Source organism: Quercus robur, chromosome 5 (assembly GCF_932294415.1).
Source record: "Quercus robur chromosome 5, dhQueRobu3.1, whole genome shotgun sequence".
Classification (NCBI taxonomy): domain Eukaryota; kingdom Viridiplantae; phylum Streptophyta; class Magnoliopsida; order Fagales; family Fagaceae; genus Quercus; species Quercus robur.
In genome coordinates this window covers 53,594,066-53,611,665 of record NC_065538.1, presented here as the reverse complement: position 1 = coordinate 53,611,665, position 17,600 = coordinate 53,594,066, and the positions used below count along the sequence as shown (strand labels likewise).

Sequence of the window (17,600 nt, the reverse complement as noted above, 5' to 3'; positions counted from 1 at the left end):
TAGTGGAGAAAATAATGTAACACAGCAAATTCAATTTTTACTATTTTTACCATAAATAAATTATAAATAGAACACAAGAAAGAATGAAAATAAATAAATCCCTACATATTCCCTCTCTATCCTAAAAAAACATTTATACAGAAATAATTACATTATATTAGTGCATCCCTACTTTAAACTTTTCCCGGATGATTTATCATGCCAAATCATGTCCATGTGTATAGATGAAGCTTTAGTAATAGCCACAAGAAGTCAGGTATAGAGTTTGGCTTTTGCTCAATGAGGAACTAATCGGAATGCTCATCACTCTAAACAGTACTAGATTCTGGATTGATTTCATAAAAATCTTGGGTAGATACAGTGGGAGAGGAGAATGTATGGATTGCTGTTGAATTTTGGGTTTGGCTTTTGCTCAAACTATGATTTTCCCTTTGTCGATGAAGGTCTCTCATAGCCTTAAACCTTAGATCATCACTATAGGTACTTGCTTCAGGAATCATGTCTGGAACAGCCATTCGCCCTTCAAGCATACTTACGACTTCAGACATGGTAGGCCTAAGTGATGCGGATGCATTTGTGCACAGAAGAGCTACTTTAACCAAAATTTCTGCTTCTTTTACATTGACCTCTGACCCCAAGCTCTCATCAATTAGCTTCATCAAGTTTCCAGTTTGTTGCAAATGGCAGGCCTGTAATATAAATTATCCAATTACTATCATGGAAATGTTGCTACTTGGTAGTAGCTTCACAATTAGTAAGCAATAATTGATGCATTAATGACGTGTTATGAATAAAATTGGGATATGAAGTTAGAAAGTACCTGATCTAAAAGGCAAACACAATTGTCACTTGGCATATAATTATTGTTGCTCTTTCCACTGAGAACTTCCAAGGCCACAACTCCAAAACTATATACATCTGCCTTGTAGGTCAGATAACCCCATAATGCATATTCTGGTGCCATATATCCTCTGCAAATCAAAATCTCAATGTCTTGTGATTCAACTCCAAAATTTATAAAAATTTTCTAAACATCAAATTTAATTATTAAAATCATAACATAAATAACTAGAAGTTATTAATAAGATGGGAACTGACATGGTTCCAGCTACCCTGGTGCTAATGTGGGTCTTCTCCTCTTCATCAAGTTTAGCCAATCCAAAGTCAGATATTTTAGGGTTTAAGTCACCATCCAGCAACACATTAGTAGCTTTGATGTCTCTGTGAACAATCTTGATTCTTGATTCTTCATGGAGAAAAGCTAAGCCTCTTGCTATCCCAATACATATCTTAAGCCTTGTAGGCCAGTCCAGTTTAAGCTGATTGATTTCTGGACCTACAGTAAGAACAAAATATTGATAAGTCATCTCAGATCTTTTCTTTTTCTGTTTCTTTTTCTTTTTCGTATGTAATGAAATTCATTGAAAAGGCATAAATATAAGAAGAAACCAATAACCAGAAAATTCAAATTCAAATCCCATAGAGCTGCCCAACCAGAAAATCATGAAAAAAATAAAATCCAAGGATAATCTGAAAGCCAGATAAGCTCACCTGACTTAATTCTTGCTCAATATAATTAAATTCTAATCATGAAAAAATTTCATAATAGCTCAGTGCTAACCAAGATTACATAATACTCACCAAATAATGCACGGGCAAGGTTATTATTTTCCATGTACTCATAGACCAACAATAATTGCTCTCCTTCAATACAGCATCCATGAAGCTTCACCAGATTTGGGTGTTGCACACAAGAAATCATGCCTATTTCATTTAGAAATTCACGATTTCCTTGCTTTGATTTAGATGAGAGCTGCTTAACTGCTATGACAGTACCATCAGGTAATTGACCCTGCACCCAACCTTGTCAGATAAGCAGGAAAATCAGTACTCAAATGGGATTAACCATGTCAGAGTAATACCTTGTATACAGGACCAAAACCACCTTCTCCAATTTTGTTGGCAGAATCGAAGTCATTAGTGGCAGCTTTTATTTGTTTTAAGGTAAAAGTTCCTGTCTGCAAATCTAGTCCTTTAACATCTGTTCAAGGAGGCACGTATGAAGCAGTATGATAAGGAATTGTTAGTTTTCTTTGTAATTACTTTCTTGAGTTACACTTAAGGAAAGATGATATGCTCAGATACATTAAAATTGAAAATTTTCATTGTAACTACACAGAAGCTTATCATTAAGGAGCAATAATTCAACCACTTGAACCGGAACTTGTGAATTCGAATTCAGTAAAAATGAAATCCACCCTAACAATTTTGAACAACCAATTTCATAGAAGAAAAAAAAATCTATTTAACTCATATACTCATGATAAATTACCAATTTTTCCAAAAGTTTAATCTATTAGGAAATTGTGAATTTAATCACTCAACCATAATTTTAACAATCCCTCTCATGTGTAGTCCCAAACTGCCCCTTACTAAGTGTGGTCCAATACATGGGATTTTTAACATTTTAAATGGGAGGAAGAATGGGAACAGGGATTGAACTCAGGATTTTCTACTCTAATACTATGATAAATTATCGATTGCCCCAAAAACTTAAACTGTTAGGAAATGGTGAATTTAATTACTTGACCATAATTCTAACAACTTCCATTATATTAAACCAATTTTGTGTAATTAAACAGCACAAAACTATACCTTGAGAAAAATGTTGTAGATATTTCATTGCATACTGAAACTATTCTAGAAGCTAAGTATAGTCCAGATGTTGCTATTAAGCAAACAACTTATAATATTATGTATCAAAAATTGATTATGCACACTTGCACAAAATTCTCTAGCAACTGAAACTGCAAAAGTTCAAGAGTCAAGACAGCCTACTCTTTTGGCATAATTACTTGTTAAAGTTGACTAAGTAGAGGCAATTAAATAAATTTTAGAATCAGACATCTACTAAAGCCTGCACCTTCTTTTCTCCCCTTCTTCCTCCACAAACAGCCTTTCCACCAAAGGATTCCCACTATAAAGAGTAACAAGAATAATGCTCCAACTGCAACACCAGCAATGATATAAACATTTTGCTTGGTTCCACCATTTGAACAAAATTTGGAATCTGCACACAAAAAAATCACCATCACAAGCAACCAATTAAAATTGAACAAGACCCAAAAACTTGGCCACCCATATGTTCATTGAATAAAGTAGACACAAACATCAAGAAAAAGAAAATATATTATTTGTTAATTAGACAGAAAATGCGCATGGGGTGGTTTTTTAAACTGAAGCGTTAGTCATAAAATCCAAACTAAAATTCCCACCAAAGACAATCTATAAAATTCTTGATTTATCACAAAATTGAAACTAAAAGGTTCACTCTACCTGAGGTAGAGAAGAGATATACTACAGTACATGGCATATCAAACCACTAACCCCTAGGCAATCATTTCCATGTAAAGCATAACATATCTAACTGAAATCGACCAATAAGGGCTAATAACTAATTATCAGCTACTTCTGCAGTTGAAAGCAAGGGCCTCACATAGAACAATTTTTTTTTTGAAAAGGAATTATAGTGCTGCACTGTCTTAATCTCACAAGTAACATATTCTATAATACTTTTGAACTGGAGATAATTATCCTGATTCCACAAGTGTGTCAGAGCAATAAATGCATTGCAATTTAATTTTTCACCCAAAGATTCCTATGATTACATTTTGTTGGAAATCATGGGAATTGATTTGAGGACCATCAAGTAGTGGTGTCCTAAGAAGGGCCCTCAGAAACACGGCATCTCTAAAATGACAAAGGAGAGACATTCACTTAAATAACTCACCGGAAATCACAGAAACAGCTGATATAAGGGGACCATAAACTCCACTATTAGGGATTCTCGTCGTTCCTTTACCAGCCCAATAGAATCGGATCTCTAAGACATTGTTTACCACACTAATGTTAGATACATGTTTTATTACTGGCTTCTGAGCAATACTAGCATCATCTTCAATATTGAAATCCTTCCACACTAATTTTTCCTGCAACAAAGTGGTCTGATTAAACCTTAATCTGCAACATCAAGGATACATATTTTCATCATTGTGACCAATTACCTGAATGTAGATATCAAATATACGCTTCCCAAGACTGTTATATGTCTTGTCATTTGTAAACTGTATTTCTGCAAAATGGAGACTTACAGTGTAGTTCCCATTTTCTAAGCAATAATGGAAATAAGTAAGTGATATAGGAGATCTACGTGCTGTTGTATACAATTCAGAGATATTTGATAATGACGGAGACACAGTGTAACGTGTATTTTGGGAATCAAAATCATCCATGAAGTCTCCAGTGCTACTAAATCCCCAATAACTGTTGTCCTTAATAAAGTATTTTGCAGCACCACCTTCAACATCACCATCTCCTTCATAAACAAAATTTGTTTTATTCTCCTTGATGGTTGCATCCTTTCCACCAGAATTAACATGCAAACAATTCGAATCTGCCATGATATGTAGAGAAAAATGAGAAAGCAAGCTTACATGTAAACTATAATGCAACAATATGGAGGTCATCATTTTATACAGCTTCTTTTCTTTTTTTTCAGAATGCTAAATTGATTTCACATTGGTATAGTGAGAACTGAGAAATCAATCCAATGGTGCACATCCATGCACAGTACTTCAAAGCAAGCTATCAAAAAAACTATAGATTCACTTTCATTTCAAGGTCTTCTCTCCTCTCTCCAAGAATAAGGTTTTAGAAAATGAATCACGCTATTCTAGTCATATTGTCAAGTTTTTACAATTTCATTTTTTGGGCATTACAAATCTGATTAAGAGAAATGCTAGATAGAAAGGGTGTAGCCATATAGAACGAAAGGTATACAAGAGAAACACCGGAAAAGCAAAGAGTGAAAGGAAAAAATTATACAAATTGACCACTAGTTCGATGTTTCAATTATATCCACAGAAAGTGCCATAATCAGCAAAAGAAGATAGCTAGTACTTTTGGAGTTACTGCCTTGAATACCATATTGTTCCTCTCATTCCAAATTCACCACAACAAACAACGAAGAATTACAAACCATGCCATTTGACTTGTACTTCTAAATCCTCATCTCCAAGCTGCCAAAATCTTTATCACTAATGCAGGCATTACCCAATAAACCCAAATAGAGAAAGGAGGAAAGAAAAAGAACCATTGTTAGTGACAATACAAAACAAATGATTCTGTCCTCCCTTTCTTTACAAATGACACCAGCTGATATTAAATTGCCTCTTTTTTAACAAATTGTCCACCATAACAACGCAAATAAGAACTACATTCCCAAAACAAACAATAACTTATAGCCAAATTTAACTCAATCAGATGACTTTTGGCTTAGCTTCTAACATCTATCTTCATCAAAACTGCAGCCTTGAACATCATGAAGCATAAGGACTGAAACCTCAACTGATTCTGATTCCAATTTTACTAACCTCAGATTTGTATGTAAGATCAATCCTATCTAGCCCATATAATTAGCCATTTTTTCACTTATACAGTTGTACTGAATGACGGAAATAAATCAGAAAACAAGAGCTGAAAAGGCATCTTCCCACACCAAGCATCCTGTGAAATCTTTTCATCCTACAGCTTAAAGTAAAGACGCCATGCACAGACATCCAATCCATTCTGAAAACAGTTCCAAAACCAACACCAAGCTAACTGAAAAGTAGAAAATGGTCTAATCTCCCCCATGGTTCAAAACTCACAAAAGGCATCTAGAGTTAACAGTAATCTAGAAGACCTTGTGGAGTTGAAATTTTTTAGGCTTTAAAGATTCATTATATTCACCTGTTGATTTCAAAACTAAAGAAGCAAAAGTTCAAGCTCAATTACTCAAATCATTAATCTCTTTTGTTTTTCTTTGGTTTGAATGAAAGGACTTAATCTATGTAGAATTCCTTAAACAATTTTCATTTAATGGGCTGAAATGATTGATACATATATTCTCTTATGAACAAATTCAAAAATTGATTTGGAAAAATTAACATTATTTTCATAGTAATCAATGATTATGGAACTCCAGAAACCGATCCTTACATCGTGGACAGTTGAAATTCTTCGAGCAATGAGGATCTTGCCTTCTACTACTGAATGAGTACAAAAGAATAAATTAGTAGGAAAATGGACACCATTCAGTATATGAAATCTACACCTTACATTAACCTTCTTTCTCATTGGTAAACTTGAAAAATTATAACAGAACTAAAGAAACAAGAAGATAAATCAATGAAAAAGTGTGGGAAAGGGCATCTTACACATCATCATCAATTAAAGAGCTTCGAAACAAGTTAAGGTTTAAATTCCTAACAAAAAAAATATGAGGTGAAAGATCTCAGTCTTAAACCATATCAAACCTAAAAATATATGTAAACAATTATTATACAAGTAGCCTGACATATTTTCGTGACAAGCTAGTTGCTCAGGGCCTTGCCATGTGAAGTTATTGTATGAAAGATCACTGCAGCAATGCATTGGAAAAGATAACGTCAATTTTTTAAATAATAAATAAACCAAACCAAACTGAAAAAAAAGAAAAAAAAGAAAGGAATTATTTGAATTTGAGTAATAGCATTTTGTATCTCATAAATATTTGAACCCAAGAGGCATGTCTTCTCAGGATATAACATTAATACTATTTTATTGATTTCAAAACAGAAAAGGAGAAAATTTTCAGGGCATCAATCCCTCCCCACCCCCACCTAAAAAAAAAAAGCAAAAAATTGACTAACAAAACGAAGTATTTGAAGCAACAATGTTTGATAATTCAAAAGAGATAATGTTGCAGAGAAACCTTCACATCCAAAGTCAAACTTGAAATTAATCTTAGCACTAACCAAATCTACCACTGTGCATTTATAAAGAGCAGGAATTAAAAGGAAAAGAAAAAAAAAATGAAGTGTTAGAAAAAGGACAAGTAAATAGTTATTATGTCAACAAAATCACTGCTAGAGTACACGTGAATTGCATTTGGGTTGGTTGATAGTATTTGGTACCAAAATTTTCTGTTAATGGCTGCCAGAGATAGTTGATATTACTTGTAAACTATTGAGCACTATATGTGTATTATACGTTCTTATTGCACACACAGAACCCTAGACTCTGCATTCACTAATTCAAAATGTAAATTTGATTTTTCTCAATCTGTGTAAGATGGTGTCATATACTTGACAATTCCCATCCCTTCAAGACCTTGGCATTCGGGTGAGGTGAGCGGGTCATATGGAGTGGGATTGTGGAAGTATATTAGAGGCAGTTGGGACAACTTCACACAGTTCATTAGATATGATATTGGAGACAGCACTAAAGTTTGGTTTTGGCATGACTCCACTCAAGGTGAAGAGCTATTATAGACTTTTGAGGAGGGATGGCTTAAATTTTCCTAGGAGAAGCATATGGAAAGCCAGGATCCCACACCAAGGGTGGCTTTCTTTTAGTGGTGTGTGGCTTTGGGGAAGATTTTAGCAGCCAATAACATAAGGAAGAGGGGCATTGTTATAATGGAGTGGCGCTTCATGTGCAAGAAGTATGGGGAGAATGCTAATCACTTATTTTTACATTGTGAAATGGCTAAGGAATTGTGGAGTATGATTTTCTGTATATTTGGAGTCTATTGGGCAATGCCGAATTTAGTTCAAGATATGTTGGCGTGTGGGAAGGGGCAGGGGGTTTGTCAGAGGAATAAGGGGGGAGTTGGCAAGCTGTTCCATTATGCCTAATGCGGTGTCTTTGGAGAGAACAGAATGACCAGTGTTTTGAGGGTCAAGAATGAGTTTTTTTTTTTTTTTTTTCATAAGTAAGAAAGATGTATATATAATAAGCTACCTTATGCAAAAGAGCACAAAGCAATCCAAAAAAAATACAAGAAAAAGAAATAAATTACAAACAGAAAGAGAACTAATGAACAAGGGTAGGGAATCACAAGATGCGGTCCCCAAGATCAGGACCAGTCAAACAAAGACCCACTAAAAAAAGCAAGCAGCTAGTCACCCAATCTTTCTATGTCCTCAAAAGTCCGCCAATTACGCTCCTTCCATATACACCACATTAAGCACAACGGAACTAAATTCCAAATACTTGATGAGTGTTTCCCCAATCAATTCCACCAATCAAAAAGAATATCTGATACTGTTTCTGAATGAGTATGGTGAAGCTGAATTCTCGTTTCTGAAGTCCTTATATAATTTGTCCTTTCTGTCTCTTATATAATTTGACATCGTATAAGAAATTGGAAGTGAGATTTTCCTAAATTTTCCTGAAAGCTAAGTTCTGAGCACATGCTGAAAAGCCCCATAACTGTTGACTATGAAGTTGTGACAGTCCTGTCTTAAGGCAGGATGGGCAATTAAGGCCCTGCTGAACTGCTTTAATATTAAATTTGTGCCTTGCCTTGAGACTAAGATGTGAAAAGTAGCCTAGTGCATGTAGTGATTCTCAAGTCAACATGATTTAATTATTAACATTAACTCTAAAAGAATATTTGGAAATCTTATTGCAACTGAGATTTTTTGTAAAAGGAACATCATTTTATTAAAACTCCTAATGTCTCACGATAGAACAAAGAGAAGATAGAGCAGTATGAGCTAAATAATGTAAAACAAATGCTGTTAGGTTTTAGATTGTTGAGTGTTGCCAAATTCTAGTGCCAAAACATGTCAAATTTCACTGTATCAATAAAATTGTGCTAGGGTTGAGTCTGGATTAGAAGCTGCTAAGAGAAGATAAAGCTTTGATCTCCTCAAAGATGATGAGTTGATGCTCTTTTGCCTATATAACTTGTATCATAATGAATTTCATAGTGAAACTTGTTTCATTGGAAAGTAAACGCCCGAAGCTTCAAAATGAAGATAAATTTGACCTAATTTGGATTTGAAATGAGTAAAATATGGCCTTTTGAAGTTGACACAAATGAGCTTTCCAAGAGATTTCACTTGACACTCACTCAAGAAAAATTGATGCAAACTGTACACTGACAGTGAAGGCCACATGACTTAACCTAATGATTCCCTATATAAAACCAACCCCTGTTGTACAAATTGAGAGGAGAGAGGCTACCATATCAATATTATGCTATGCTGAGAGCAAATGTCTTTTACAGGAATCTAAAGGTTTTGGGGGCATTGTAGTGGGAAGGCAAGATAGGTATTTGTAACTTAGCTTGGGAAAGGAACCCCTCCCATTGAACCCTCCAATTCCCTCCCACTTTTAGTCGAATGTGAGACATGTGGCATTTATTTGAATTTTAAATGTTGTGTGTCTTACATCTAAATGAAAATTGGAGGGAAATGGAAGATTCAATGGGAGGGGATTTCATCCCAAGGTTACAATAGAGAATCTAGTAGTGCAAAGGTTTTGTAAGTAAACAGTTGTAACTATTTCTTACAGTGAGTTTCTATGGGATTGGACCTCTACAGTGGTTTTTCCTCTGACAAGGTTCTTCATTGGATTTCCACTTCTTTACAAAATCTGTGTTCTTTTTACTGCTTTTTATTTTTATTGCTTTTGATTTGGTATCTATAACTATGGTTGAAATACTTGTTGTTTGTGCTATCCATTGAAATTAAATCATAACTTATTCAATCAAGCCACTGCTAAAGTGTTTGGGGTCTAAAACAGATTTTTTTTAAGTAGTATCAGAGCATTTAGAACACACAAGGTCTACATAGAATATTTCAAATGAATATAAAAAATTAGGGGATTTACAAACTCCATGCTTAGAATAGTTAGTGCATTGGCCTCAAATTGTTAACTCCCTGTATTTCATTGCTAATATTTAACAAGGAGAAAAAAAAAATTACATTACAAGGGGATCACACCAGGTGAAAGGTAGAAAGCAAATATATCAAAAAGATGAAACTAAATTAAAAGCATCCTAGATAGGAAACATACATATTACTTCCTTCCTTCAAGACTGAGTCTTGCACATTTCCACTTAGCAAGTTGCCAGTTAAAAAGCTAACAAAAACAACATCAGAAGTTTAGTATGATATACCAATACTAGAATGCGAACGCAATTGAACAAATCCAATCAGAAAATCTAAGCCTGCATTTGGTAGCATACTAAGAAATGGTTCTGTAGCAGAAAGCAAGTTTAATCATAAGAAATTGTGAACCACATGCATGCATCTGTGTAAGCATGTGTTTTCACTTTTGTGGCTATGTAAATCTGAGTCCTCCAAACTTTGAAAATGAAATGCTTACTAGTTTTAATATGTAAGCAAATACGCCCATATTTCAATATACTTACAGGAATTTCAGGCGCTCTAACTTTATACTAGGTGGAAGTTCCCCAACCAATTTGTTAAAACTGACATCCCTATCATAATCATAAAGTGACAGAATAATCATTATCAATCCTTGAGAAATTTACCAACCAGGTATGTTAAAATGTAGTACATTTTTGTAATTAAAAAAGGTTACATTAATTAACTAGGCATTAGGCATCATTCTCTTGAAAGCAAGCATTGCTTCTATCAATATATTATGCATCTATTAATCTATTGCCACCCTGAAAATAGAAGAAAACTAGACAATAGTAATAAGAAAACAACTGAAAATGATAGCAGGAAGAAATTTGAGAATATATTTAAATTTAAAGGGAAAGAAATGAGTAATTCATCAATTTTTCATAACTTGTTCATATCCTATAGGTTTCTGATGTTTCTAGATTATATTGGTTGATCAATTTTATGTATATCAAATATCTACAGGTGTGTACGTAAGTGCATGTCCATGTGTTAGATAATTATGATAAGTATGTTTATGAGTTGCCTACATATAAAATGATCCCAATAATATCTGCAGTTTCTGTGATATGGTTTCTTTGGGAGTATGTGATATTCATAGTTTGAAAGGCCTGATTGTTTCTTATCGTTCTTAAAATTAGAGTTAGAACTTATTTCTACCTTATTATTCAAAATCTTTACAATCTTTCTTTTCATTTGAGGTTTTTTACACCATTTGTAATGTTCACATGTTACTTTTCTTCGTTGTTTAATCTTTTACTATGTTTTTTTTCTAAGTGCCAATTGAAAGCTTGAAGTGTCAATAAACTTTTGCATATCTACAATGACAACCGTTAGAATCTATAAATGCTTATAAACATTCAGAACTCTGAAATCCCAATATTGGATATCTACAATGATATCTGCCCATGCTTTATTCATTGATTAAATGCAAAACATCGATAAAATGTCTACATTGTATAAGTGAAATAAATACTTAACAATAATCCACCTTATAGGTGAAAGAAAAGTTATGTATTTCTGTTCACTTAAATGGCCTCCATTTTTCTTGTTCATTGAAACAAAAGCATGTTTACTTTGTATCTTCAAACACCATCCAAATCAAAGGCATATATACTTATACAATAACTCAAACATTGCTAACTAAGGAAACACCATGCTCCAATACTTGAGATGCTTTACTTACAACATCTCCAGTTGTTTCATTGTCCAGATGTATGCAGGGATCTCCCCAGAAATCTTACAGTTTCTCAAAACCCTAAAATATATAACTGAATTATATCAAATTGACGAATTATATCAAATTGACCATCATCAAGTCAAACATTTATACCATTTGAAAATGTAAGTACCAAACATACAATCTTACTATGCCTGTCATGTTTCTCAACATAGGAAAATCCTGATTTGGCCCATCTATATCACTAATCCTCCTGTATAAAGGATGCAAACCATAAGCCAAAACCATTGATTAATATACAAAAACAAACTCACATCATATCAAGCTACCGGGTGGATATGAGAAGGCTTTTTACTCACAACTCAAGTAAATTATTCAGAAGAGATATATTTGGCGGAATAGGTCCCTCGAGTCCACTTGCGTGCATTTCTCTTCAAGAATTTAAATTTGAATGAGAATATACACTAAATTTAGACTTATCTACCATTAAAACTCAAAGAACTTGAGATATTTTTCAAAAGAACAAAGATCTCACAATCTTGTCAGTTGTTTCCAATTCTGTACGAAATCAGGTATAATTCCTCTGAATTTGTTATCATTTATCCTACTGCATTGGGCAATAAAATGATTTTTGATCAGGCATAAGTTGATATTTATGCTTTAAAGGAAAATATAAATAGAGGTGGATATTTATGCTTTAAAGAGAGGCAAATATATAAAAGGTAGATATAATAAACTCTCACAAATCTACTAGGTTTCTCAGCCCAGCAAAAGCCATCGGCAAGTTCCCTGTCAAATTATTGGAGGAGAGAATTCTGCAATTACAACATTGAAGCAATGAATGAAATCCTTCAGAAAAGTGTTAAAAGTGAAGAGAAAATTTAAGAATTATAGAACACCAAAATGAAGAAATGAGGCATCTCACAAAGTCTGCAAGTTGGTCAAATCCCCAAGCTCAGGAGGAACAATGCCAGAGAATTGGTTTGCTTCAAGGCACCTGTTTGAAAAGGGGGAAAAAAGAAAAATTAAAAAAGAAAATATTGAGATTACTAAGAAAGCTTAATAGCAAAAAAAAAAACATGATTAAACCCTCCACAAGGTCACTATGGAGTTCAGGTATATCAAAACTATTATGTAACTGATAAAGGATAAAAAGTTCCACAGGTTTTGAGGTCATGACAATACATTTAACAAGAAAACCGAAGCCTTTCTACTTCATTTCACAACTGTATCCCACTCATAAAGACTTCAATCACCATAAATATCCATTGTCCAAGATATACATGATTGAGTTAAACCAAAGTTCAAAACGTACAGGTATGTGAGAGTAGTAATATTTCTCAACTCCTTTGGAATTTCCCCTGATAAGCGATTCACAGGAACAGAGCTGCACATCACTTGCTGGTTAATTTAAGATAAAAGCAAATAGATATAAATTTTATCAATATAATTTTACAAAAGCTCACATAAAAGTTAATTGTGTTGAAGCCCATTCCAGTGGTATTGTTCCATTGAGATAGTTGTATGCAAAATCACTACAATTAGAGGAAGACTAGTGTAAATTGAAAAACACTGTAGGAATTGGTGCTGCAAAATATTACCATCAAACATGTAATTGAAGCATTTCAAAACGATCTTACATTTCTCGGAGGTGAGGAAGTTTGACAAGTTGAGGTGGAAGCATGCCAGGAAGACTATAACCCTTTAGCACTCTATTGACATGAGAAATAAAATATTGAGTCTTGGCAATTATTATCATGAAAAGTAAATCAATGATAACATGCTCAGAGATTTAAACAGATTGCTTTTAAAAATAATGTTTACTGGAATAAATTTACAATGCATGGTCCACAACAAATTTTTTCACTTTCATGATAAAAAGTATTTACAATAACAATATATAGATGAGTAAGTTTTAGACTTTTATCCGTCGTGTGGAGACATAGAATGATGCATAAGATAGAAGAATTGCAATAAAAGTAATTAGTAATAAGATGAGGGAACTATACATCTTTACGACATTACAGACAGTGTTGTTGTTCTCGAAGTGACAATCACAATTGATGCTGCTCTCAGCATTCTCTGTTGGCTCTGGTGTTACCCCAATAATTTGGCAAGAATTAGCATCAAACCTCCAATCCTTCACACCCATCGTACTAGTTATTTCTTTGAGTGCATCAACTAAACAACATCCACAATCAAATAAACATAACATGTCAAATCAGTGTTGTACAACTGCACTAATGTAAAACAATGGCAATTCAAATTAATTCCCTATTTTGGCTACATGAACTTTAAAATTTACATTAAAAAGCACCAAGGAAGATATTTATCTTCTCACTTGAGTAATACAATTTTTGCTGCCTAATTTTAGATTGGAAACACAGTTAGCTTAACCTTGTCCAGTAGTTCTAAATACCCAAGACTTGAAGAGAAATATGAGGAACATCAAGGACATTTCTACCATTCTACACATAAGTTCAATTTCCCATTTTGTTTATAACTTTCTCTTTTTCTTTTTCTTTTTCTTTTTCCTTGAAGGGACACATCAGCTCATAATCAAATAGAAACTAGAGCATGGAGATTGATTAGAACTCCCAAATGATAACAAATTTAGACTTCTATCAACCAAATTTCATGAATTAATTCCTACAATTCTCCAAATCACTTCTTCCATACAGAACATTGTGGAGGAAAATATGAAAAGTAATAACTCAATATGACTTATAAAAACCACTACAATTGGGTTTTCAAAGTAGATTACTTCATAAGAGGGAAAAATCAATTTTTTCATAATTATGTGATTTTCAAACCAGTAAGGACGAGACAAAACCACAGAGAATGGAACTTAGACACTCTAAACACAGACAACCAGAAAATCAACACTAGTGAATTACTCTATAGTCATATATCTCAATGCAAAAACACCCATTTATCCTTTTGGTCACCAAGAAGATTATTTCGGTTTCTTCAAACGAAAATGACAAGCTAAACCCAACTAGTCCAACCAGTTATGGTGACACCCAGTTGGACCAACTTCCCAAGATTCAAAATTTTCATTTTCCTCAACAGTTAGAATGGAAGTATTATAGGCCCCACCAAAAAACAAGAGAGATAAAGAATGGAAGAGTTAGCTGGTACCTTCTTGTTGGGGTACCTGTGCCTCTGCGGATCTCTTCAACCAGAAGCAACTAAACGCCATAATCATGAAGACAAAGAAGAAGTTTCTTCCCTGCATGATGGTCGGAAACTGTCAAAACTATTGGCTCCTGAAGGGTACTAGTACAACTTAAAAGTATGCTTTGAAAAGTGAGTTTGCTTGTGCACACTGACTTTTTTGGTTTTGTAAAAGCTTAAGACAGTCCAAAGCTCTGAGCATACAAAAACAAAATTATACAATACATTATCATATTGCATTAAATTAGCGTGTGTGACTGCAACAAATTGTCAAAATATTGTTCCCTTTTCACCGTTCAGTTTTTTGTTCTCATGTCCAAGTGGGATTAAAATTGTCATATAAATCCTGTCTCACCCATTAGACAATAAATTTTGTAATATTTTCACAGCCTGGCGAGTTGTGAATAGTGTGAGTATTTTATTCTCTTCATTTTGGCTTTTGGGTATGTCTGATTTAGCTTTACTTTGATTCAATTTAGCTTTAAAACAAAACCACAAAACCAAGAGAGAGAGCTAAAGCATAATTCATTAAGAAAAACATTAATAAAGACAAGTGTTTGACACACTTTTCATTGCCGTATGAGTTACTTCACTCTCCGCCAAACATACATGCATGTGCAAGTGTTCAACGTCTATTGCTCGCTGGCTCTTTCTAAGAGTTGAAGCACACAGTGGCAATCGGTAAACCAAATCGAGTTGTGTTGCAAAGTCCATAAACAACGCCAACATGTAGCGGTGAATTCCAATTGGGGGTCGAGGCCCTACATAAGGCAGTATTTCCTTCTCCGAAAAATGTCACATCCCACTTCAGTTAAGTCCATAAATCCTGATTTGATATTTTTGTCCGGGCAATGTATGTTGTACATACCTGTTTGTCCATACACATAGGTCTGCAAACAATTGAAAACGTGCATTGAAGACACGATTTCGTGTTTTCAACTCATATTTTCATTTGTTGTAGAGCACATTGAAGTGCAAGTAACAAGTTTTTTTTATTTTAAACAAAAAAAATAAATAATAATAATAAATCATCAAATTTAATGATTTAGAAATATTTGGCTAAAATATTAGTATTATATACCATCATTCAAAATTAGAAGATAAAATATTATGATAGGTTTCAATTGGCTCAATTGATAAATTCATCTTTAGCACCATTGTAAGCAACAATATAACAATTTTGAGATGGATTCTCAAAAAAAATATAACAATTTTGAGATTTTTATGTGGGTTTCAATTTAATCAATGGACTTTTTATTTGAACAGTTAACTCTAGGACTATAGAGAGAGTATAAAAAAATAAAAATAGAAATAAAAAACTCTTGGACTATAGGTTTATGCTCAAAGTTCTAAACTGATGTAAGCATTTTTCATTTAAGCCGAACAAATCATTTAATTGGCTCATAGTAATAATAACATTTCAAAATTGAGAAATTCTAGTTCTCAAAAAAAAAATTTGAGAAATTCTAAGGAAAAAAAATAAAATCTTACAATATTCTTATAATACTTTTGTTTTGAGTTGTAATGAGTCTCAATCAATATAATTTTATTATTATTTTGACCTATGGTAATTTGACACCTCACTTTGTAAATATATTGTATAATTTTGTTATATCCATAGAAAAACTCTTTAAAATTATTAGAGAAATGATACATCTACAACATTTTTACAACAAATCTTAAGTGGCAAGTTGTTACTGGTTGTTATTGTTAGGGCAAAAAAGTAATCTTAGTATTAGTTTCAAATTTGAACCAATAACAACTAACCACCTGTGATTTGTTGTAAAAATATTATAGACGTAGCATCTCTCAAATTATCAAGGTTATGCTACAATACAATACATTATCATATTGCATTGAATCATGTGCACACCACTTTCTTAGGGTCCGTTTGGATACAGCTGAAAACTGAAAACTGAAAAACACTGTAGCAAAATAATTTTTAAATGTGTGAATAGTATCGTGGGACCCATTTTTAATGAAAAAGTTACTGAAAAGTGAAATTTGTGGGTCCGTGAACAGTACACGATGTGCTGTGATTGGTCCAAAAAAATTTGAAAAGTCAAAGTTTGCGGCTACTGTTCATTGAACAGTGCATGAACAGTAGCCGCAACACCCAAAACGCTCCAAAACGCGTGAAAAAAAAAAAAAAAAAAAAAACAGACAAAACGCAAACGCAGGGAACTTTCAGCCGAATCCAAACGCGCTCTTAATCTGTTAGTTTTCATCATGGAATACTAATAAGTAATAAAGCGTTTTTTTAATAAAAGAATACTAATAAAATATTTAATTTGTCACAAACCTAATATCACAATCCTATCATTTAAAAAAAAAAAAATTTAAAGACAAAATAAAAACCTTACATTATTTAACTTAATTTTATTTGGATTAATATCTTCCGCAAGCTTATGCTTTTGTTTCCAAAACTGGAAAAAAATGATTGGGAGGTCAGTGAGGGCATTATTAAATATTAATCTTTTTTTCAATAAAAAAATATTAATCTTTTTTTTGTAAGGTAGCGTACATTAACCGCCGCCATCAGTGCCACGTTGTATGTAAACTCACTACTTCCCCATTTTTCTTTTCTTTATTTATTTATTTTTTCTTTGGGTTTGGATATATTTTGCAAAAAAGTCTACCGACGCATGTACATGTTTCCATATTGGTAGATAGGCCGTGTAAAAATGTTTCCACATTTATGTAGTACCGTTTGGTTTCAACTGAAAGTGGCGGCCGCATTTTGCGTTTTCAATTTTTTTTTTTTTCTTTCGTGTAAACAGTAAAATCACATGATTTTATTGGGTAGAGGACAAAAAAAATACTGTTTATGTATTATTCACGCACTGTTTATATACTGTTCATACATTATTCACGGGTCCCACAACACTATTTACACATTTAAAAATTATTTTACTACAATGTTTTCAGTTTTCAGTAACAATAAGTTTAATTCAAACGGACCCGTAGTGTGCGTTTCCCAAATGCATGTTTTGTGTTTC

At 33.3% G+C, this 17,600-nt stretch overlaps 2 protein-coding genes across 11 annotated transcripts in view; both read right to left on the bottom strand.

Annotated features, from left to right (window-relative positions):
• LOC126728944 (probable leucine-rich repeat receptor-like serine/threonine-protein kinase At3g14840) overlaps positions 1-17,600 on the bottom strand; it is a 42,493-nt gene that overhangs the window by 8,047 nt on the left and 16,846 nt on the right. The window lies entirely within an intron of this gene.
• The window catches only part of LOC126728939 (probable LRR receptor-like serine/threonine-protein kinase RFK1), a 51,023-nt gene continuing 33,440 nt past the window's right edge, over positions 18-17,600 (bottom strand). Inside the window, exons 1-25 of one of the 6 annotated variants that reach the window (XM_050434690.1) lie at positions 14,566-14,799; positions 13,434-13,605; positions 13,065-13,136; positions 12,891-12,959; positions 12,740-12,811; positions 12,350-12,421; positions 12,168-12,239; positions 11,960-12,031; positions 11,784-11,855; positions 11,606-11,677; positions 11,431-11,502; positions 10,247-10,315; positions 9,889-9,954; positions 6,398-6,460; positions 6,258-6,305; positions 6,040-6,089; positions 4,211-4,453; positions 4,065-4,132; positions 3,791-3,989; positions 2,924-3,070; positions 1,923-2,041; positions 1,642-1,852; positions 1,099-1,336; positions 821-971; positions 18-689 (exon numbers count right to left, since the gene is read on the bottom strand). In XM_050434690.1, coding sequence (XP_050290647.1) covers positions 309-689; positions 821-971; positions 1,099-1,336; positions 1,642-1,852; positions 1,923-2,041; positions 2,924-3,070; positions 3,791-3,989; positions 4,065-4,132; positions 4,211-4,453; positions 6,040-6,089; positions 6,258-6,305; positions 6,398-6,460; positions 9,889-9,954; positions 10,247-10,315; positions 11,431-11,502; positions 11,606-11,677; positions 11,784-11,855; positions 11,960-12,031; positions 12,168-12,239; positions 12,350-12,421; positions 12,740-12,811; positions 12,891-12,959; positions 13,065-13,136; positions 13,434-13,605; positions 14,566-14,662 — 2,967 coding nt within the window. In that variant the 5' untranslated portion in view covers positions 14,663-14,799 and the 3' untranslated portion in view covers positions 18-308. Of the gene's footprint in view, positions 690-820; positions 972-1,098; positions 1,337-1,641; positions 1,853-1,922; positions 2,042-2,923; positions 3,071-3,790; positions 3,990-4,064; positions 4,454-6,039; positions 6,090-6,257; positions 6,306-6,397; positions 6,461-9,888; positions 9,955-10,246; positions 10,316-11,430; positions 11,503-11,605; positions 11,678-11,783; positions 11,856-11,959; positions 12,032-12,167; positions 12,240-12,349; positions 12,422-12,609; positions 12,812-12,890; positions 12,960-13,064; positions 13,137-13,433; positions 13,606-14,565; positions 14,800-17,600 lie in introns of those variants that run through there. The other 5 variants (XM_050434684.1, XM_050434688.1, XM_050434687.1 and 2 more) reach the window with 5 other exon arrangements.